The 24,869-nt window shown below is 38.0% G+C and overlaps 1 protein-coding gene across 1 annotated transcript in view; it reads right to left on the minus strand.

Annotated features, from left to right (window-relative positions):
- Positions 1-19,535, minus strand: part of Lin28b (lin-28 homolog B) — a 119,436-nt gene extending 99,901 nt beyond the window's left edge. The window contains exons 1-2 of the mRNA XM_045155242.1: positions 19,401-19,535; positions 18,544-18,722 (exon numbers count right to left, since the gene is read on the minus strand). Coding sequence (XP_045011177.1) covers positions 18,544-18,722; positions 19,401-19,410 — 189 coding nt within the window. The 5' untranslated portion in view covers positions 19,411-19,535. The remainder of the gene's footprint in view (positions 1-18,543; positions 18,723-19,400) is intronic.
- Positions 19,536-24,869: the final 5,334 nt, after the last annotated feature.

A 24,869-nucleotide genomic window follows, 5' to 3' on the forward strand; every position in this document is an offset into this window, starting at 1 on the left:
ATTAGGCTGGAAAGATGGCTCAGCTATTAAGGTGCTTGCCTGCAAAGCAATCCAAGTTCAATTCCCCAGATGTACAAGATGTACAAGGTGCCACATGCATCTGGAGTTCGTTTGTAGTGGCTAGAGGTCATATGGGACCATTCATAGTCTCTCTCTCTCTGTGCTAGGCATGGTGGCACATATTTTTAATCCCAGGACTCAGGAGGCAGAAGTAGGAGGATTGTTGGAGTCTGAGGACAGTCTGAGACTACATAATAAATTCTAGGTCAGCCTGGGCTACAGCAAGACCCTACCTCAAAAAAAAAAAAAAAAAAAAAAGTACCTTTCAGATAAGCCTAACCAAAGGAGTAAAGAATCTGTACAGTGAAATAAAAACTTTAAAACACTCAGGAGGGAAATTGCAGAAGATACCAGGAAATGGAAAGGCATCCCATGAACTGCCTATCTTATCAAAAGCAGTCTACAGATATAATCAATCCCCAATAATATTCCAATGGCATTAGAACAACCCTAAAATATATCTGAAAGCATAAAAATCCTCAAGTAGCCAAAGCAATTATGAGCAACAAAAAGTAAGACTGGTAGTATCACCATACCTCATTTTAAGATACACTGCAGAGCCATATTAATAAAAACAGCAGAGTACTGGCACAAAAACACACACATTAATCAATGGAACAGAGTAGAGGATCCAGATATAAACTCAGGTAGCTGATACCATTTGATTTTAGACAAAAATGCAAAAAATATTCACTGGAGAAAACATAGCCTTTTTAACAAATGATGCTGGGAAAACTGGGATATAATAGAAGGATGAAAATAGATTCTTCTCTCTTTCCATGCACAAGAATCAAGTCCAAGTGATTCAAAGACCTTAATATCAGGTCTGAAATTCTGAAACCGCCAAAGGTAAAATTAGGGGAAACACCTCAACATATTAGTATAGGCAAAGACTTTCTGAATAGAACCACAGTTGCTCAAGGAGTAAGACAACTAATCAACTATTGGGACCTCGTGAAATTAAAAACCTTTGTACAGCTGAGGACACTGTGAATAGAGCAAAAAGGCAGCCTAAAGAATGGAAAAAAAAATAAACAAACCTTTGTTAGCTATACATCTGACAGGGGATTAATATTTAGGACTTACAAAGAATTTTTTTAAAAACACTAAATAATAAGAATTCAAACAACTCAATCAAAAAATGGACTAGAGGACTAAATAGAGAGTTTGCAAAAGAAGAAATGCAAATGACCAATAAATATCTAAAAACATGTTCTACATCCTTAGTCATCAAGGAAAAGCAAACTATCTCTACTTTGAGATTCTATCTCCCTCCTGTTAGAATGACGACACAAGGAAAGATTACACTAAGTGAGGTAACTCAGGCACAAAGTCAAACTCCACATGTCTTCTCTCATATGTGGGTCCTAACGTCAAATGTTTAGATTTGTAGGGTGAGTTGGAATGAAAGTAGAGGCCAGGAAGCTAGAAAGGGGCTATGAGGAAAGGAAGAGGAGGCTTAAAAGTAGGGCATAATAGATATGGAAGTAGAAGAACAGAATACTGGGAAGGAAATGATCTAAGGGGAGGGGATGGAGGAGAGGAATAGGAGGATGGTTATTCAAAATTTAAGATGAGTTATGAATAAGCCATATGTATATGTATATGTATGTATGTGTATAATAGGAAGGGGGAAATGATGCCATCAAAATAGGAGACTAGTTGGAAAGAAGAGATTCAATGGAGAGAGGATTTGGGAGGGGGACAAAGAGGGTAGTGGGAGGAAATTGTGATCATGGTATATTGTTTCCATTTATGGATATTGTCAATAAAAACATTTTAAAAAGATAACAGATTTAACAAAATGCATACGAATCTCAGTAAAGAGATTAGACTTTCACATAAACAAATGCTTAGCAGAAATATCTACAGGACAATGGGAAGGAAGCCGGATCTCACATCATGGATTATATTACTGGATCCAATGTATCCCAATGTTCTTAGCTCATCCTGAGGAAAAGATCAATGTCATAGACAGTTTCTCACCGAAGTAAACAAATAAGGTATTTTTAGCTCCATCGATGTCTGTTTCTTTTCTTTTTTGTTTGTTTATTTTTAGTTAGCATACAAAGATTTGGGTATCATTCATTCTGGCATTTTCAAATACAATTCATTTTTATTTACTGTTGCTTTATTTTACTAGTCTGTGGCCTCTAAGTCTTCCTGTTAAAAATGTGCTAAACATACAAGCATTCTTTCTCTACACAAACAAGCTCCATCTTTCCTTAGACATACAAATATCATCTTTCTCTAGATATACGAGTATTGTCTCTAAGCACATAAGCACCACCTTTCTTGCAGACACATAAGCACTATCCCTTTCTAAACACACAGACATCATCTCTCTCTCTAGACATACAAGTCTCACTCTGAAAACATTATTCCATGTCTTATGAGATATTTTAATATATATTGAACAGTGAATCTTGAAAAAAAAAAAAAACCCTAAATACCCAACCTCAAAGAATATCACTCATTAAATATCAGTAAAGGAAATGAAAAACCGGATCACTTATAATAAAATTTAATGTCAATGAAAACATGGACCAATACATTATTTAAAAATTTTAGCCAGGAGGTTAAAAGGGTGGCTTAACGGTTAAGGTGCTTGCCTGTGAAGCCTGAGGACCCAAGTTTGATTCCTCAGTACCCATGTAAGCCAGATGCACAGAGTAGTGCATCCATCTGGAGTTCATTTACAATGGTTAGAGGCCCTGGTACACTCATTCATATTTTCTCTCTCTCTCTCAAATAAATAAATAAAATACTTTTTTTAATGTTAGCCAGGTGTGGTGGTGCATGCTTTTAACCCCAGCACTCAGGAGACAGAGGTAGGAGGTTCATCATGAGTTTGAGGACAGACTGAGACTACATAGTAAATTCTAGGCCAGCTTGGGCTAGAGCAAGACCCTATCTTGAAAAACAAAACAAAACAAAAAAATATTGGCCCAGGTCTAGTTTAAAAATTGATAATCCAGGGCTGGAGAGGTATCTTAGTGGTTAAGGCACTTTTCCTGTAAAGTCTAAGAACCCAGGTTTGATTCTCCAGTACTCACATGGGCCAGTTGCAAAAGGTGGCGCATGCATCTGGACTTTGTGATGGCTAGAGGCCCTGGCATGAATATTCTCTCTCTCTCTCTCTCTTTCTCTCTCTCTTTCTATTTGCCTCTATCAAATAAATTGAAAAATATATTTTAAAAAATAAAAAAGAAATGTGGTTCAACCAAGCATGGTGGCTCAAGTGTATCATTGCAGCTCTCCCTAGCCAGAGGCAGGAGGATGGAAGATTTCAGGTCTATCTGGATTACACAGTGACAGAATGACTCAAAAAAAAAAAAAAAGATAATCCAGGTAATGATGATGGTGGAGTCACACTTTTTCACAGCTCAACAAATCTTTTATTTTAACTTTTAAAGCTACGTTTTAAAATATCTTTTTATTTGCAATGAGAGGAATGAGAATAAGAATGGGTTTCCCAGGTCCTTTTGCCACTACAAACAAACTCTAGATGCATGTACCACTTTGTGCATCTGGCTTTACATGGGTACTGGGAAATCAAATCCAGGGCCATCAGGCTTTGCAAGTTTGCAAGGTTCATTTAGCTGCTGAGCCATCTCTCCAGCCCTAAAATGTTTCTTAAAGCACATCAAAAAGCACTTTACTAAAAGTAAAATTACTATTTCATATTCATTTTAAAAACCAAAAAGAAATCATATCTACAAATTTTGTTATCTGTCACAAACACCATTGCCTTAAAATATCTATAAGTATGAAAATGCAAGGAACATTGTTTTATATAGTAGATGTTTATAATATTTATAGAAATAAAATGCATTCAGTCTAGAAAATCGTATTCAGGGAAGTTCGTGGGGTATTGTATTTATTTATTTATTTTGTGCATGTGTATGTGTGTCTGTAGGCATACCATAGCTTCTCATCAGAACAAATAAACATCAGACATGCTACTTTTTCCATCTTGACTTATGTGGGTGGCTTTGGAATTTAACCCAGGCTGTCAAGCAACTTTAACCACTGAGCATATCTTCCCAGCCCCCAGAAGTCTTTAGAAGTGCCTACTTACAGGGAGCTGGCCCATATTCATTCAGTCTCTCCCTCTCTTTTTCTCTTTCTCCCTCTCTGTTCTCTCTCATTCTCTCACATAAACAAAGTACCAACTTACACAGATTATGTGGCAAACAGGATTTTAAGTATCAATGCTAGGGCTAGAGAAATGGCTTAGCAATTAAGGCATTTGCCTACAAAGCTAAAGACTCCCAGCTCAACTCTTTGGGAAGCATGTAAGCCAGAAGGACAAGGGGGCACATAAATCTGGAGTTCATCTGCAGTGGCTGGAAGCCCTGGCATGCCCATTCTCTACCTCCCTCTCTCTCTCAAATAAATAAACATACTTTATAAAAATGTGAGAACAGAGCTGGAGAGATGGCTTAGCAGTTAAGCGCTTGCCTGTGAAGCCTAAGGACCCAGGTTCAAGGCTCGGCTCCCCAGGACCCACATTAGCCAGGTGCACAATGGGGCACCAGCATCTGTAGTTCATTTGCAGTGGCTGGAGGCCCTGGCGCTCCCATTCTCTCTATCTGCCTCTTTCTCTCTGTCACTCTCAGTTAAATAAATAATTTTTTAAAAATGCAAGGACACCTCTTAGGAAACTATTATTGTTACACAAATTTTATTATTTAAAGGTATCAATATTGTTCAGTAAAATCAACACAAACATTTTAACTGCAATTTAACTTAAAATAAATTCAAAAATCAAACATTTAATAGCTTATAGTAAATTATAACACTATGAATATACACATATTCATGCATCTAATATTTTACTTTCAAAATGTTAATAGAAATATTGACATTTGGGGCTAAGGCATTTGTCTGTAAAGCCAAAGGATGCCGGTTCAATTCTCCAGGACCCACGTAAGCCAGATGCACAAGGGGGCACACACATCTGGAGTTCATTTGCATTGGCTGGAGGCCCTGGTGTGCTCATTCTCTACCTTCCTCCCTCCCTCCTCCTCTCTCTTTCTCTCAAAGAAATAAATAAATAAAATAAAAGCAGTTAACTCTTACTATCCTTATAAAAAAATTGACATACATCATTTTCTCTCAAATAGCCAGCAATACTATGCTTACTAAAAGCTTATTTTTCCACCAGCAATTTTTCCTTCCTATTGTCATCCTGTCACATCACCTTCTTACGTTGTAAGTTCTAAGAAATACTCTACACTTAGAGCCATCAAATGATTCTAAAAGATAGATAAATTTTAAGAAAGCAAGTATGATGAAAGCCTACTGTGTAACAGATTAAGAGGTATTATTTTAGAAATCCATTTAGTAACAATCTTTTTGGTCTCCTAAAAATATAACAGCATGAGTATACAATAAGGCATAACTATTCAAAGTACTTTAATATATAAAACATGGGAAATAATTAAGAGGAACATTTCAATAAACATTCCCTATAAACTTAAAACTCTGACATTTCCTTCATTCTGAGATTTCACTTCAGCCCTAGCAGAGATGAACAAAAAGGAAGTCACATGACTTAAGCAATGAATGAGAAAAGTTTCTTTTCCTTTCTAAGGGAAGAAACAAAAGCTTGCTATTAACTATCCAAGGCAATGGGTGTGGCCTGCAAGCCAAAAAAGCTCTGAGGCATCTAAGTAGGAGGCCATTTTTAAGGAAACAAAAATGTGAGGGGAAAAAAAAACCCAACATGTATATAAAATAGCAAGCATTTAATATAAGTTAAATTTTAGCAGCAACACACTGTACAGGCAAAATTCAGTTGTAAACAGTGTTGCTGCTTCCACGGGTACAATCACCTGGCTGGTTCCATGCAGATGCACACCCATCCCCCATGGCACAGAGTAAATAGGAGTATCTAATGTCCAGGGTAATGGGTGGTCCTGAGGTCTAGAGCCAGAGCCACATATTCTCAAGGGATGCTGAGATAAGAACCAAGTATTTTGTGTTGGTTAAAATCTGGGTCTAGATGTAAAATTTTAAACCATTATTGACAAAGCTCATAAACTGTGCTATTACTAAGACAAGGGTAAACAGCCAGCATAAATACTATAAATTAAGCACATCAAAATAAAATAATTTGAATTTTTATAATCTGATTCAAATTAACTGAGTTTTCTTACAAGCAAAGGAGTAAACTCAACCTGAAAGAGAACAACTTCTTATCACATGGTATTTAAATAAAATTATGTACATCAAATAAGCTGTCACACAATAAAAATGCTTCTTGAGAAGTAAAATTAATTCAAGAGGAGTCACAAACAGACATCAACCACCATACACACTCCTATAGTCCAGGCTTTACAAAAATCCAGTATGAAGAGTCGCTTCCTGTTTTTGTTTTTAGTTTTCTACCAAATAGAAAGCAGGATTTACAAGAAGCCCCAAGAAAAGATAAGCAATGAATAGCCCTGACCCTGGCTGCTTGGGCTTAATCATGTGGGCTGGCAACCTGAGCCAAAGGGCACACATTCCTCACCACTCAAAATCCTCAATGGCAAGAGGCAAAGCTACAGGGGCAAAAACACAAATCCAATGGTTCCCAGATTTAGCAACCAACAAAAACTTTTAATTCGAGAGCTAAAAATAAATAAATAAATCTTTACTAATTTTAACCAATTCTAACAAGAGAAGTTTCCCCCTGCCCCCCCCATTAAAACCGAAAAAGAAAAAAAAAAGAAAAAAATAAAATAAAATAAAACCGAAAAAGATTAATTTACCTTTTAAAATGCATGCAAGACTGTTACATATGTATCTCTAATATTTAATCAATTTAAAGTAGCTGTTGAAAGGCATAGTTAATTTGCAAGTACCAATGTTCCTATGTTGTCTTAAGATCTACTTAGACAGAAACCCTTACAATATATCACTGATCTGCTAAGTATATAAGAAGACAGCTATGTCCTGCGTTACCAGGCATTTGTCATAGACTGCAAAAGAAGAAAGACAGTTCATCTGAGAGAAAACAAAGTTAAGATGAAAGAATGTGGGCAGCAAACACCCCAGGAACATCAGCGTTATTACTGTTGCCAAAGGAATTAGTTGCAAAGTTAAGAAAAGGTCATGAACAAGGTAACATGAACAGGGTAAAAGCAACTTGAAATTTACAAGAAATCATGTGCTATAATACAAACTATAAAACAAGACAAAAATCTTAGGGTGGCCAGGCATGGTGGCACACACCTTTAATCTCAGCACTTGGGAGACAGACTGCCATGAGTTCAAGGCTACCCTGAAACTACATAGTGAATTCCAGGTCAGCCTGGGCTAGAGCAAGACCCTACCCCAAAAAGTCGAAGGAAAAAAAAAATCTTAGGGTGATTAGCAAATTAAACTAAAAATATTTAAAGATAGAGTACAAGATTAATGAAAGTAACAAAATTAAGTGAGATTTGATTTTTTTTTAAAGTAGACTACTGAAAAACAAAGCAATGGGTAAAAACAAAGTACACTGTTAATAATACAATAAATGGGGAAGATTTTGTGATTGGCAAAGCAAAACAGGACTGGAGTGATGGACCAAGCCTATAATACCAGCAAATATTTGCTTGCAAATAAATAAACTTAAAAAAATTTATAAAGCCGGGCATGGTGGCACACGCCTTTAATCCCAGCACTCGGGAGGCAGAGGTAGGAAGATTCACGGAGAGTTCGAGGCCACCCTGAGATTCCATAGTGAATTCCAGGTCAGCCTGGGGTAGAGTGAAACCCTACCTTGAAAAACCAAAAAATAAATAAATAAATAAAAATAAAAAAATTTATAAAACAGTGACTGCAAATGGGCAAAGAGAACTTCTTTAAATGGTCCACATTATGATAGGATTTATCCAATTTGATAAAACTCATTTAAATATATACTTAATTTGGTAAGCTTTTTAAAAATAATTTTATTTATTTATTTATTTGCAAGCAGAGAGAGAAAGGGAGAGAGTATATGTGCATGAGCACACCAGGGTGTCTTGCCACTGCAAACAAACTCCACAAAAATGCTACTTTGTGCTTTACATGAGTACTAGAGAATAAAACATGGCCCTGCAGGCTTTGCAAGCAAGCACCTTTAACCACTGAGCCATATTCCTGGGTCTTATTTAGTAAATATCACTGTATATAAAAATTATGTCTCAAAAAAGCTGACAAGGTGAAAATAATAAAATTACATAAATTTAATTTGAAAATTCTACCAACCAGTTATACAGTAAAAGTATTCACAAAAATATAGTGCTTAAATAAAGATTAAAACAAAAATGTATCAGGAATTAGTATAGGACTCTTCCCTGAGCCTTCTAAAACAAGAAAAAGCAGAAAAATATTACTGCGCACACTGTACTCACACAAACACTGATGCTATCAGGAATGACTTGCCAAACACAGAAACCCACCAAGTGGCACAGCAGTCCCAAACCCTCATTTCCAGTGTTTTCCTTGGTAAACCACACTGTATAACAAACAATGAGTCCTTCTACCAGCCAGGTTGTTAAGTGCATCACTAGTATTCACTGTGACAGCATCCAATCCCCATGATCACCTACACAAAATCAGTACTACGCTAGTCCACCCACTTCTATGAACCTGAGGTACAGACAACAGAACTTCCCCCACATGTCTAATAAACTGCAATTTGAATTTGAATACTGGTCTATTTAATCAGAATCTACACCATTCGGTATTGTATGTTCTCACCTTGCAAAAACTTTTTAAATTAACAAAGCAGTAAGTATTCAATTATAGCAGGTACAATTTATTTTTTTATTTAACTTTTGATTTATTTGTGTGTGTGTGTGTGTGTGTGTGTATAGAGAGAGATATATATATATATAGAGAGAGAGAGACAGAGACAGAGACAGAGACAGAGACAGAGAGAGAAATGGGCTCTAGGGCTCTAACCACTGAAACCCAACTCCAAATGCATTCTCCACTCTGTGCACCTGGTTTTACCTGGGTACTGAGGAATAGAACTTGTGCCACCAGGCCTTGCAAGCAAAAGGCCTTAACAGCTGAGCCATATCCCCAGACCCTAATTTAAAACAGTATTTTCCTAAACTGGACATGGTGCATGCCTTTAATCACAGCACTTAGGAGCAGAGGTAGGAGGACTGCTGTGAGTGCTCAGCCAGCCTGACACTACCTAGTGAATCCAGGTCATCCTGGGCTAGAGCAAAACCCTACCTCAAAAAAACACACCCATTCTCTTTCTCCCCTCCCCCATCTGCCTCTTTCTCTCTCTTTCAAATAAATAAAATAAGATATTTTTAAAAAAACAAGGGCTGGAGAGATGGCTTAGTGGCTAAAGCACTTGCCTGCAAGGCCAAAGTACCTAGGTTCAATTCCCCAGTACCCACATAAGCCAGAAGCACAAGGTGGCACACATGTCTGGAGTTGGTTTGCACCAGCTGGAGGTCCTGGTGTGCCCATTCTCTATCTACCTCTCTGTCTTTCCTTCTTTCTCTCTCTTAAATAAGTAAATAAATAAATAACAAAAAACAGTTCTTGCCTTAGCTTATACTGCAAAATAAATAAGTTTTTTATGCAAACCTTAAAACACAGATGAAATTTTACAGCAAAACAAATTATTAAAATAAAAACACTACATGCCAAATTATTTCTAGGCCCCATATACCTGGTCCTTGAAACAGTTTATTTGTTCTCAGATAGGGTCTCATTATATTGCCCAGACAAAACTGAACATCTGATCTCAAGTGACCTTCTTACCCTAAATTCCCAAGAAGCAGGGACAAAAGTAAGTCATATTATAAAACAATAGAACTTTAATAAAAATTAAGCTATCAATATTCAGTAACACATTTTACTGAATTTTAAAGAAAAGTTAATTTTAAAATACAAATTTAATTTTCAACCATGAGTGTATGGCACTGAAAACAATTTACCAATGATTTTATTTTGCAAACAAGCACCTTTGAGCACCAAGCCATCTTCCCAGCCCCATGATTTTATTTTGGTAAATCAGTTTATAGTTTAGTTTATTTATTCAACAAGACTGCTCCTCTTCACAAGAATCTACAAAAGTTTCATTATTCTATATTACAATTAATAATAGAAAGAAATAGAAAACCACGCTTACCAGTTACCTAGAAATCTTTATTTTTTAAAATATTTTATTTATTGAGCCAGGTGTGGTGGCACACTCCTTTAATTCCAGCACTCAGGAGGCAGAGATAAGAGGACAGCTGTGACTCCGAGGCCAGCCTGAGACTACAGAGTGAATTTCAGGTAAGAGAGACAAACCAAAAATAATAATAATAATAATAATAATAATAATAATAAAATAAGACCTATTTTATTTACTTATTTGAGAGAGAGACAGAAAGAGAGGAAAGGGGAACACCAGGGCCTCTAGCCACTGAAAGTGAACTCCAGATGCATGCACTATTTTGGGCATCTGGCTTACATGGGTACAGGGGAATCGAACCGGGGTCCTTGGGCTTCAAAGGAAAAAGAATCTTAGGTCAGTTTAGGGAGGTGGCTCAGTGTAAAAACCAGTGCTATGCAAGTATGAGTACCTGATATGAGATAGCCAGAGCTTGAGTAAAAGTAAAAGCTGGGCTCTGTGATCCCAGCATGCTGATGGCGAGATAGGAGGCACACACAGTAGAATTCCCCAGAAGCTCGTGGACCATCCACCCAGGTGCCTGCAGTGTCAACAATGAAACAGAGACCAATACCCAAGAGTTGCCCTCTGACCACCACATGCATGCCTACACATACACACATGAACACACATCTTACAAATATACCAGCAGGAGAAGGAGGAAGAAGAAATAATAATGTTAGGTACTTACTACTGGTCTATCATCTACTTATTTACTTAATTTATTGTTTTCATTTGTTGTGAATGGTCTTTAAAGGAGGTGAATAAAAAATAACAAAGAATGTACAAAAACATCAAGAGATAACTCTAATGCCAAGCAAATGTACTAGGCTGGTGAGAAAGTTGACAACGGGATAAGATATTACATTATAGGTACAAGGGGTATACAGGAAATTTCCTGCACCTTCTGCTGATTTTGCTATAAACTTAAAACTGTTTAAAAAAGGAAAAATTGGGGGGCTGGGGAGATAGCTCAGTGGATAAAGGCACCTACTTGCAAAGCCTGATGGCCTCGGGTTCAGTTGTTCAGTACCCACAGAAAGCCAGATGCACAAGTGGCACATGCATAAGCATCTGAAGTTCATTTACAGCAGCAAGAAGACCTGTGCTTCTCTCCTCTCTCTCTCTCTTCCATCATCAATAATTTTTTTTAAGCAGCGAGGGTTATAGATCGCTCAGGGATAATGTCTTGCTTAGTCAGCATTTCACAAGGCTCTAGGTTCAGCCCAACAAAGATAGGAGAAGGAAGGGGAATGGGATAAGGAGGTGGCAGTGGAAAGGAATGGGAAGAAAAGTGGCCAGGGAGTGGAAGAAGGAAAGGAAAAAAAAACTTAAGAAATACCTAATTCACATTTTAAATTTTCAATGAGAGTAAGAATACTTTTAAATTTTTATTTTTATTTGCTTAAAAGAGAAAGAGGGAAAGAGAGAGAAGAGAAAGGAGGAGGAGGAGGAGGAAAAGAATATGCATACCAGGACCTCCAGCCGCTGCAAACAAACTCCAGACACATGCACCACCTTGTGCATCAGGCTAAAGTGGGTCCAGGATCCTTAGACTTTGCAGGCAAGCGCCTTAACCACTAAGCCATCCCTCCAGCCCAGAATACTTTTTTCTTTTAATTTAAGAATTCATGGGCTGGAGGGATGGCTTAGTGATTAAGGCGCTTGCCTGCAAAGCCAAAGGACCCAGGTTCGATTTCCCAAGACCTATGTTAGCCAAATGCACAAGGGGGCGCACAAGTTCACTTGCAGTGGCTAGAGACCCTGGTGTGCCTATTCTCTCGCCCCCCCCCCCTTTTCTCTGTCAAATAAATATATGTTTTTTTAAAAAAGGATCCAAAAGTACTTTGGAAATCCTATCACTTGAAAGTCAGAAGTATTCCGTATCTTAAAAAAAAATTAAACTACTAAATGCTGATTTACATGGCTTTAAATAAGATTTTATTACTGAAACAATTTTACTTTGCCATTCTTCTGAATTGGTCAACTAAGAAAATCATCTTAAAATTTTGGTAGATTAGAAACTTTTTAATTTAAAAAAATGTTGTAGTGCATACACATGTGTGTTTAAATGTGTGTAGTGTGCATTGATATTGCTCATACATGTGTGCACATGTGTATGGAGGCCTGAGCTTCACATCATATGTCTTCCTCAGTGACTCTCCATCTGATTTTTTGAGACAGGATCTTTCACTGAACCTAAAACTCACCTAGACTAAGCCAGTGAGCCCTAGGGATCTGCCTGACTCATCTCCCCAGTGCTGGTTCTATGCACCACAAAGTCAGGCATTATATGTGGGTTCTCGGTATCTAAACTCACATCCTTATGACTGCTTGCTCAGCACGTTATTCTTGGAACCATCTCCCCAGCCTGTTTTCATTTGTCTATTTTGAGACAGGATTTCGCTATGCAGGACCAGGCTAGCTTCTAACTTGAGATCCTTTTGCCTCAGTTCTGGGATTGCAGGTACAAGCCAACATGCCCACTGACATTTTTGGGCTGTTTGGCTTTTCTGAGGTAGGTCTTACTCTAGCCCAGCCTGACCTGGAATTCACTATGTAGTCTCTGGCTGGCCTCAAACTCAGCAATCCTCCTACCTCTGCCTCCTGAGTGCTGGAATTAAAGGCAAGCGCCACCACTGACCTATTGTTTGTTTGTTTTTCAAGGCAGGGTCTCACTCTAGCTCAGGCTGACCTGCAATTCACTATGTAGTCTCAGGGTGGCCTAAAACTCAGTGATCCTCCTACCTCTGCCTCCTGAGTGCTGGGATTAAAGGTGTGTGCCACTACACCTGGCCACTGTAATATTTTTCTTTAAAAAACTGATAATTAGGGCTGAAATTTGAGTTCTGTGATAGTAAGTTTTCCTAGCATGCCCAGGGTTTGATCCTTCGCACCAGGAGGGAGTAAAAAAGGCATTTTCTATTACCCTGGGAACACATTTATTCTGCATGAGAAAATTTGACCATGCTAAACTATAACAAAAGTTAAATGTGGCTATATAAAGCTCTCAAATAGAAATAGATTAAATGCCTTCAAAATTAATACTGAAGCCAGGCATGGTGGCACACGCCTTTATCCCAGCACTCAGGAGGCAGAAGTAGAATTGCTGTGAGTTCAAGGCCACTCTGAAACTCCATAGTGAATTCCAGGTCAGCCTGGGCTAGAGTGAGACCCTACCTCAAAAAAACAAACAAAAAAAATTAATACTGAAAGTATGTAGAAATGAACTCTTTTCTAGATCAACTGACTCAACTGGATGCAATACCTTAAGTTTCATATACTTAAATATTAGTAATCTCTAAATGTTTTCATATCCCATTATATTAATAATGTTTTAAACTTATCTGTTATTACATTCAACTTGACTTTTTGATCCAGCTGGAATTCAGGATGGCCGTGCACTCAGTATGCAGCTGAGGATGCCCTGAACTCCATCTCCTCCTGCTTCCACCTCCCACGTGCTGGACTATAGGCATGCACTACCACATTCAGCCACAATTATTTTATTTCTTCTATTTTCATTACCCATTGAGATGGTTTCCAATCACACAAAGTCTTTGTAATACAGATATTTGTATGATGTAAGAAGAGGAAAACACAAATAAGGAAAGAAGTACCAGAAGAAAATTCCAATACTGAACAGTAATTGATGATTTCAAGATAAATATTTAAGTCTCCTGTATAATGGTAGTTTATAGTCATTTTGAAATTATTCTTTTTTGGAAAAACTCTTGCATTGATTATAAAACAAATGTGTTTATAACAAAATGCTTTATGTCATAGTCAATGGTTAATAATTCCAAATATACATAAACCCAATATGTGAAGAAAGTACTATTATACAAATAAGCTGAGGAAAGGTCAATGAGAAGAATGGAGAAGAATTATGTTATTTATTCATATTACCCTACTTTCTTAAGTGAGATAGAGTTTTGAAATTAAGACCAAGACCTATAAAGGAAAACATACTGAACAAACCAAAAGTAGTTCTTACATAACACTGCCTTTTCCCAAAGATGAGTCTACTATTTAATTACCATGCAATTCCTCTACATTTCCATTACATATTTAACTCCTATTAAAAACTTATATTAGGGCTAGAGCGATGGCTTGGCACTTAAGTGCTTGCCTGTGAAGCCTCAGGACCCCGGTTCAAGGCTCAATTCCCCAGGACCCACGTTAGCCAGATGCACAAGGGGGCGCACACGTCTGGTGTTCGTTTTCAGTGGCTGGAGGCCCTGGCATGCCCATACTCTCCCTCCCTCACTCCCTCCCTCCCTCTCTCCTTCCCTCCCCTCCCCCCTCTCTCTTTTCTCTCTCTCTCTCTCTCTCTCTCTCTCTCTCTCTCTCCCTCTTTCTCTCTGTCAGTTGCTCTCAAATAAATAAAAATAAACATAAAAATTTCTTTAAAAATTAAAAAAAAAAACTTATATTAAAACAAAAACTGGCCTGAAGAGATGGCTTAAAGCTTAAGACATTTGCCTGCAAAGCTAAAGGACCCAGGTTCGATTCTCCAGGACCCACCTAAGCCAGATGCACAATATAGAACATGCATCTGGAGTATGTTTACAGCAGCTAAAAGCCCTGGTGTACCTATTCTCTCTCTTTCTGTCTCTGTCTCTCTCAAATAAATAAATAAATTCATTAATTAAAAAAAAAACTGTCACCTTTTTCAAGCAACCAAAGCCTATTACCCATTAGACTAACCAGTTGCAATTTTTTTTAAAACTTACTAATATACAGAAGCTAACAGGAGTATTAGTTATCAGCACTTACAAAACATTGATCCTAATGGATAAAATCTTCTTATTCAGAAACTTGACTTACAAATCTATGGGAACAATGTATATCTGTACCTCAAGTAGGACAAGTCTTTGTATTTTCCTTTGGCTTCTTAAGCAATTCCTATGGGATGGAGATATATATTTATATCTCAATGGTAGGGTACTTACTTAGCATACATGAAGCTCTAGATTCAAATCCATAGCACCACAAAACAAAAATAAAAGAAAAAGAAAAAGAAACTCTTTAAAAATTTATATTGCTTTACAAAGTTAAATCATCCTTTCAAATTTCATTGTAACATTTTAGGAACACCTCAAAAAAATCAAGTGTAACAAAATTCACAAAGACTTTTGTCAATTTTTTTTTTAAATGTTCATTATTAGGCGATTGTGGTGGTGTGTACCCTTAGTCCCAGAACTCTGGAAGCAGAGATAGAAGGACTACCTTGTTTTTAAGCTCAGCCTGAGCTCCAGGACTGAGATCTGCTTAAAAAAAGAAAGTAAAAAGAAACCACAAAAACAAATGTTCATTATTGAACTCTACCAATATATCAATCTTAACATGAGTCAGAACATATATGCTCATTTTTTATCCAAAGCATGATCACTTAAATCACATGTTAACACTAGAAATCACATGGAGACTGTAATTTTAAACCACCAATGATTACACTATCCTCCAACAGTTGAAGGTCACTCTATTTAGCAACATGTCTAGACAGGGAAAGCATAGCACCTCTCTGTGCACTCTCTTCCAGGTTATAGACATCCCAAGGACTACAAGGAAGTTTACTTACATCAATGGCAACAAATTTCAAATAGAATTATGTAATAAATCTACACAGTTCTATTTTAAAATATGCAAATATACTTGTTTTATAGCAACTGAATTGTTTTGATATACAGTTCTTTATAGTTAATAGTTATAAAATAAAAATTACTGGGTAATGTGTCATAAATTTAAAATATTATTGTAAAGACCCTAAAGTCTTTTTTATTTTCCAAAATATATAATTTAAAAAATGTATTTGGAATACTTAAAAAAGTAATTCATTGAGACATGTACTTTTGAATACACACCCCCAAAAATATATTAAAAATAATTTATATGGAGTGGTACAGTTAGACATTTAAAATTTCTAATTGTGTATGATGTATATTATCATATAACAAAATAGTATATAGATATAGTAGGAAAGATTTAGCATACAAAATATTTGGGGGGAAAAGCTTTATACAGTAAAAATAAATAAATAATTTTTTTAAAGGTTTTAAAAATTTTATAAAATGGTCCTAAAGTTCAACCTGATTTTGTAAGGTATGCTTTCAGTATACCTATGAGACTGATGTGCTGCCTACTGCACTAACAAGGCACCTTACAGTATATCTATGACACACTTACAACTGTCTAATTATTACTTGTAGCTTGCAGGACAAAGTCAGTAGGGGTCCACCTTCTTCAATAACTATTCATACCATTTATAACTAATTATGTCAGCCTCAATAAAAGAAAATAAGGCATCATTTAATTTTGTCCTTTCTACATATGCATACTGTATAATATGTATAACAGACTAATGCAAGTCAAATACCAAAAAGAATCAATGTTTATAATCTATAAACTATGAGCTGTATTTAAAAAAATCAATGTTCTTTAATCCCAGCACTCGGGAGGCAGAGGTAGGAGGATTGCCATGAGTTCAAGGCCACCCTGAGATGACAGAGTTAATTCCAGGTTAGCCTGGACCAGAGTGAGACCCTACCTTGAAAAACCAAAAAACAAAACAAAACAAAAAAAAAAAATCAATGTTTATAGTCTAGAAACTGGTAGCTATATTTTAAAAAGTAATATAATATTTTAATTCTGTGGACACAGGAATATTTATCAACATGTAACCATTAAGTTACTTAAATCTGGGTGCCTCAAAGCTCTAAACATTAGCACTGAATAATAAAATGCCTCATATTTGAACATACTTTAATGTTTAAAATCTATTTTAAAAGCCAAACATAGAAAACCTTATGATAACACAGTGTGATAAAACAAAGAAAAGTGCTATTTCTTCAACTAGCTATGAAACAAATGCATGTGAACATAAAGAACAAATTAACAAACAAAAAAGACTCAAAGGAAGAAGCAAGACCTGAGAGAAAATGGATTTATCAATGATTTTAGTCACTGAGACTAAGGAGGAAGAAAAGACACAGAAAAGGTAGCTTCATTTTGCAATATAAAAACAACACAAAATACAAAGTTCAGTAGACTGTATGTAGTCTTCTATTTATATATTTAAATCACTTTATTTTCTGGATATGCTGACCATTACTGGATATTGACATGAAGAGGAGAAAAAGGCACCACCCAGCAAGTAGGAAAGCTACAAGCACCCGGGATGGGAGATCAAACAGAATGGCTTTTAATGTTCCTGTTGTTTATATACAAAATTTGAAGATAGGATTCCTTTGACCGGACTGGCTATAAATGCTACTCAAACCATGCAACATAGTATCACATAAACATGTCATTTTTGAGCACAGAGAATAAGTATTTTAGTCAACTTATAGTATGAAACTCATTCAATTTTTTAGCTTGGCTAGTAAGCCAAACTAAATCTCTTGTAAAGCCTCTTTGCTTCTATTAACTCACTCCAGAGAATCTGTATTTCCATATTCTTTTTATCAAGTAAGTCGGCACTCAAACTGCAAATATCTTTTTAATCTTGAAGAGATTAATTAATAGAAAAGAATAAAAGAGGAAGAGGTATTAATTCATCGTTTCCGGAACACAATTCTGAAAACGGGAAGCAATGGCACTCTTTTTGGTACTTAGGTTTCTTTAGAAATTACAATCAAATGTAAGCAGTGTTGAAGATTTACCCCATGAATCAGACTAGCACATTTTAAACAGCCGCCTTTGGCCACATGTTGGTTTTTTTTTTTTTTTAAGTTCAATCTCTTAAAGAGACAGTATCCTTAGACCAATGTCTACAGACAACAAGGTTCTAAAATGTTTAATTACCAAAAATTCTCTCTGGCATTTCTTCAAATCTACTGTAAACCAACAATGTTGTTTCATTGTACTGTAAAAGCAAATGATTTTTATCTGACTCTGCAGGCGACTACAGGGTCTACATTGATAAAATATTACAAGATGTACTGTAACTAGAGACGTCCAAAATGTTAAGAGGATCTACAACAGCCAAAATGGTTTGCTTTCTTTAACCTTAAAAATGAGCAGTTTCTTCACTCATTTTCCCACCCACTCATCAGGCACGGCCCTGCTGAAACCCCTAACACCGGAAGCTGCCAGCATGCATTTCATTGCAATGTCCAGCCAATTCCAAATAGTGAAATACCAAAGACTTCATCTTCTATTTAGAAGAATATATATATATGCTAAGAGGACACATATACATGCTCTCTAAGAACGGACTATCAAGTGGGCTCAACGAAGACTTTTATCTTATACTGAAGGGTATTTTACTGCCGTCTATTAACAGATCTGCAGAGCAGCTCCTCTACGGAAAGCCGGGAAGAGGTGAGCCTTACTTGGTGCACAAAGACATCCACCGGGATATCCAGGGGGCTCCCCTCTCGGCTGATCATGGAGATGAAACCGAAGCCCATGCGCACGTTGAACCACTTGCAGTGGCCGGTTCCACGCAGGAGCCGGGTCTCCTCCGGCTCGGGCAGCTGCCCCCGCTCCTCCACACCTTGGCTGGCCCCGCCTGATGAACAGGACAAAAAGTCACTCAGTCAGCTTCTTCCTGCAGTGATCGCTGGAAGAAAAATTTGTTCTGCTTGGGGAACAGGGAGAAGATGGGGAAAACTGGTACAAGTTTGGATCGGTTTTCTACATGAAATATTTGAGATTCCATTATCTCCATTACAGCATGAAATATTTGCAGACTGCTTGTCTAACAATGATTCCATTTACAAAGAATTCTTGGTGAAAGTCTTTTTCTCTGTTGGAATGAGGGGAAACAAATCCTGAAGAAGGTTAGGTATCAGTTAATTCACAGGGGCAGAAGGGAAGTGAATCCCGGCTATTTGCAATGTGCACTCCCCTCCCCCCTAACTTTCAATTAAAGTTGGGGTGGGGTGGGATGGGGGAGGGAGCAGGTGTATAAAAGTTTTCTTGGCTCACTAACTGAAACTGCGCTTAATCACACTCACACAATTCAAACAATAGCCCCTGAAAGCTTTCCAAGTTGTGAATAAGTGTGGGCGGTACAAAACATTTTTGGAGATCTGTAACAATAGGGTTGCCAAAAACCCAAAGCACTTTGAGGGGGTGGGGAGTACTAGAGGAAAGGGGGGACAGGCAAAGAAGGGTGAGAAAGGGGGGTGAGAGGAGAGAAAAGAAGAAAGAAAATCCCAGTAAAACAATAGAAAAGAAAATTAACCTTCGGCCATGTTGCCCCACGGGCCCTCGGCTCCAAACTCGAGAGACGAAAACTTTCCCTTTGCGACGCAGAGATCTTCGGAATCAATCTAACATCTTGATTTTCTGCGATCACAAATTTAGTTCGCATGGTCTAATGTGCTTTCCTTCTTTTGATTTTTTTCTCTTCTCTCTCCAGTTCTGGCCCCCTGAGCACACGTGACTTTGTCAATTACATGCTTTCTTGCTACTAATTTCACCTCGGATCCTTAAGGGGCTGGCAAGAGGAAGAGAAAACCAATCGCCATTTCATCTGTGCTGACATCAAAATAATTTATGAATGAACACGACAAACTCAAACATGTTATCTAAAAGACAATCCGGACGCTTCTTGAGCTCAATCCCTGCGCTGATTTGGTTTCTGCAGGGAACACAATGGATGGCGGGTGAGGGTAGGAGAGAAGAGTGGAAAGGAGAGGAGAGGAGAGGAGAGGCGAAGGGAGGAGAGGAGAAGAGAAGAGAGGAGGAGAGGAGAGGAGAGGGGCTCTCACATGTGTACACCATGCCCACAGCCAGGCAGGCTCATGAGGCAGCCACTGAATAAAGCGGCCAGGGTACGGTTTTCCCCTAGGAACTACTTACTCTAACAGGAAGCCTCCTTGGAACACTAATGTAATATTAATTCTTAGAGGAAAATGTTCAATACCTGAGAACAAATTAAACCTATCATTAACTTACATAGCCATTAACTTAAGGGTAAGATACACCTACTAAAAAAGAAAAACACATCTAGTTGTGTCTTGAATTTTTTTTCAATTTTAAAATAAAATACTTCAGGGGGGGAAAAACAACACAATTACCTGCATATCAATTTGCGTCTAGGGGTATCATCTCAAGACATTTTGGAGAGGGATGGTCAGGAATCCCACTTTCACAGGTTTCTCCGCCATCTCTTTCCGGGGGAGGAGATGTGATTAATGACTTCCTAAATAACAGCCCAGTTTTCTAGCCCAGCTTAGGACGAACCTCAATCAGCAGCGATTGTTCCCCCGGAGCTGGAGCCACGAGGGGGAGGGGAGCACAGGGGAGATGGGGAGAAAGCCCTCTGGCCAAGGGGAAGGAGGGCACTGGGGGAGATGGTCAGTTGGGAATCCTGACTGAACCCTGACAATATACAAGGCACCATCAGCAAACACAAGATTTAGTAAAGCCTCAGGCTCCTCCTGCCCCTTCCCATTGGCTCCAGTTCCATAATGCTTACATTTTGCTTTTCAAATTGGTTGGAATGGTTTATTATGAGATGCTGATAACAATACTAACCCCCCTTATCGAATATTCCAGTGAATATATTAACTAGAAATGCTTTATTTTCTTTAAAATATAAATTAGTACCTATTTTAAAACATTTAAAGGCACCCACCAGTCTTTCTCTACCACACCCCACCCCCATTTTCTTAAACAAGCAGTTTACGGAAAAACTGTACAGATACCACTTCCCTTCTGCAAAGCTACAGCCACCCTCCCCCGTCAGTCCCCAAGCCCCTCCCAGCACTCCAAGCAATCTGGCATTCTGAGTGCTTAGCATAAACGAAAATTGAGATTCTGAATGGAAAAGCTACTGAAAACCCACATACTATACTTATTAACACCTTTTTTTATAGTAAACAACTACAGATAAGCTTAAAATAATTGGTTCAGATCTGGAAAAAATGGGAGGAAACAAAAAATTGTCAACTGTTAGTAGTAAACAGTATCAATCGAAGCTCATCAATTTGGAAAGATTTTTTTTTAATCTACTTCTTTCCTTGTTCTCAGGAAGGAGGCAAGCTTTCATTTACTCTGAAGGGAGTAACAATGACAACGTGTCAGACAGCAAGGAGAAAAAGTGAGAATCCAAGTGTGACAAAAGCTCCACAATCTGAAAAATAATTTGCCAACAAAACACTGACTGGCAGTATTTTAATAATGGAAGTGAATTACTATTACACTTATTAATGTACTATGACATTCAAAGTTAGACAACATGTAATGGAAAATTACCAAATGGAAATTTCTGAATGCTTCTATACATTACTTTTTAAAACATCTGGTATCACAGAAAAATACTGAGTACTGAAAAAAGTACTCATGTAAAATGAGGTGAAGTACTACTATTTATGTAAAAGTATCATAAAATTTATATGATTTATATTTAAATGATTTATATTTATGATAAATAACTTTTTATCTATGATTGTTTTTAATTATGAGTTTACCAATAAAATCAAACACAAAAACAGTGGATTCTGTGTCATGGTCTATTGAAACTGACAAATTTCGAACATATCAATAGGTAGGTGAGATCAATCCAGCGCCATCACTGAGCCTTATAGTTTGGGGATTCTCCATTCTTACAGACTGGGGGCCTCCCATACTAGAGGAATTAAGGTAGGGCTCACCAGACTGGCCACTAGTGTCAGAGGTTATCTACTCACTCATTTCCTGAGAGGGGCATCAGCCTTTCAAGTTATATAGAAGGCTTTTTCCAACTGGGAACTCTGAGAAATCCTCTAAAATTCATTCATAAAGAATTTAAGGCAAATTCATTTACATACCTTGGGAAGGTGGGGAGAGAAGAAATAAGGCTAGAGGGAAGGAAGGAGAGAAGGAAGCTAAATAGGAAGAGAAATGAAGGAGCCACAGAACCTCATCCATCAGCTCCAGGCGAAGGCACTTTAAAATCATTTGTCCTGCTTCTTCCCCACATCTTTTGAGCCCAAGATCCTTTTTATAAAGGGACCCTAAGCTCAGAAAGCCTGGTGTTTCATGAGCCTCCTACAATGCTTTCCAATTTGTCACCTTTCCTCAGGTCTTCTGGTTTTAATTTTTTTTCTCATTTCCTACTTGTTTTTAGTGCCAGAAAGACCTATGTTTGACTCAAAACGCATGTTTGTATACTGCAAAAGCCAAATGTTTTTTTTTAGCTTGATTTATCATAGCTTTTTAAATGTCTTTAAAATGAGTTCAAATCCCACAAAGAATATTCAATACAGTGGGGAGAGGACGAAATCAAAGAAATAATCCATCACGTGCTCTTTGGTTATTACCATCTTAAGTTGCTCTATTTTAAAAGGAAGCGCGTATTTTCTCCGCCATCCCCTCACCACTTACAACACTAGGAGCCCAAAAAGAGGGAAATGCCCACCCAGAGCTTCCCAACTACAACCAAGGAGTGATTTCTAGCAGCCGAAGAAACAAGGCTTCCGTTCCTCTGAGATCTGGGAGGCGGGGCTGTGACCCCCCGCGGGTGGGGGGGTGGAATCCTACTACAAGGTCTTTTCCTTTCGGCCAGGGAGGCCAGCTCTGCAGCCCCTTCGGAGGCAGGTTAGCCCCCTAGTGTCCCCAAAACCTTCCTTCTCCAGCCTGCAACTTCCCTTCACCTTTCTCGCTGCTGTCACATTTCCCTAGATCCATCATTGCACCTACTCTCTAAGACGACAAGCATTCCAAAGAAGGCTGTGGATATCTCACCACTTACGGGATTTTTACATTTGTCATCTTGTCCTTCAGAACAAACAAAAGACACTCCTGCCTTCACCACTAGGGCAAAGCATTAGACACAACCCAGTATTTTCACTTTATTTCCACGTGTCGTTTATAGTTTAATCTCTTAAGCTATGATGCCATCATGTCTCAATCTAAGCCAAGTAAGGTCCAGAAGAACCAAGAAAACCCCAGAAAGCCACGGCCCCAACCCCCACCCCGACCCGCCCGGCTGTGCCTGAACCACAGGTCTTCAAACAGCCCGCGGCAGGCGGGCTGGCGCAGCCTGGAAACCATGTCCCCTCCTGGCCGGCGGCAGGGCGCCCGTCCTGTGTCCTGCGGGCTTTGGCCCAGGGCGGAGGGCTCGGGGATGCGGTAGGTACTGGTTTGGGGAGCCTGTCTGTCCCCGCGGGATCTTTCCCCAGTGTAAGCTGCCGACTCGCACGTCGGGGAAACCGCCCCATGCCAAGCCGATGCAGCCCACTCCCCGCTCTCAGTAAGCTACTTAATCATAACCTTCTCAAACGTGCATTTAGGGGTTATGGTGAAGTTATTTAGGAACCTGGATATTTTGTTTTTCTTTTCAAACGCAAAATACCGTTTTATTTTTTTTTAATCTAGAGACAAAAATGCTGTAACTTAACATAATTCTTCCGTTTAGAATTTTTCACAGCTGCCAAAAATCTTAAACTTTTCAAATATTCTGAACATATTGTTGAGATCAAATTAAAGTGGAAATCAAGAAACTTGTTACTATAAATCTTAGTTTTCCATTCAAATTGTCTTTGCATTTCAAAAACAAATTCGGAAAGGCTTTCTTCTTTTTGGTCATTTAGGTTTTCAACCAAACAAAACTTAGAACAAGAAAATTCAGATTTTTAAAACTACCATTCTCTAAAAATATTCCTTTGAAAAAACTGGAACAAAAACTGTTATGTTAGCATACTTCTTTATTTCCAAAAAAAAAAGAAAGAAAGAAAAATAAATGAAACATTTAGTTTTATGCTTCCCAAATATTTTCCAAACTGTGGTCAACAAATGTTTACTTAAATTATTTTAAGTAACATGTTAGAAGACTCGGTCATAGTAAGTTATATATTGCTTTGCTCAGAAGAGCACTATTCTTCCTCTATGTTACTTGCATGTGTGCACTTCATAATTTAAAGAAGTTTACAGTAAATAGAAATATGAGTGGGGCACTAATGCACAGTTTCTTCTCTCCCAGGAAGCCCCAGAGGTTTATTATTTAAAACTTAATCTCATCAAAAATCTTATTAAAAGGCATATCTACCAGGAATTATTTCAATGCATACACTTTGAGTTTATTTGGGGGAAAGAAGGTGCAAGAGGAGAAAGAGATGGGAACAGTGGGGGAGTAAGAGACCAGAAACTTGGGAACAGTGGGAAACAAATCTGGAGAAAAAAATATCCAGCTAGAAACTGGAGGACAGACCTCCAGTCCAGTCCCTGACTTTGTGGCCTGAGGCTGTTCACTGACAGGCTCTGGGCTTCAGTTCCCACCAGGAGAGAGGCCAACAGTTCCCTTGATATTCAAAGTATTTTAGCATAAAATCTAGGAAAGCATTGCCTTTCCTCTCCAACTTTTCTTTTAATCAGGAGGAAATAGAAAAGTGAAACTTTATTGCAGTCATTTAACACATGGGTGTTAACATTATTTCCCAACAGAGAAACCTCAGCTGCCCCCAGTCTGCCCCCCCCCAAAAGCCCCACAATCAATAATAAAGAGGAAACAATCTAAACAACTTCTGAGAAACTTCTTTTTCATGATACTCATTAGAGCACTGTGTATGTAATATGTGGCCCCAAACAATTCTTCACCCAATGTGGATCATAAAAGACAAAAGGTTGGACATTCCTCATCTGCATGTTGAAGGATTTGCTCTACAAAACAGTTCACCTCCTATGGCTTCCTCCAGTGAAACTTTATGAACCTTTTCTTAGTTACAAT

This window comes from Jaculus jaculus, chromosome 7 (genome assembly GCF_020740685.1).
Source record: "Jaculus jaculus isolate mJacJac1 chromosome 7, mJacJac1.mat.Y.cur, whole genome shotgun sequence".
Lineage (NCBI taxonomy): Eukaryota > Metazoa > Chordata > Mammalia > Rodentia > Dipodidae > Jaculus > Jaculus jaculus.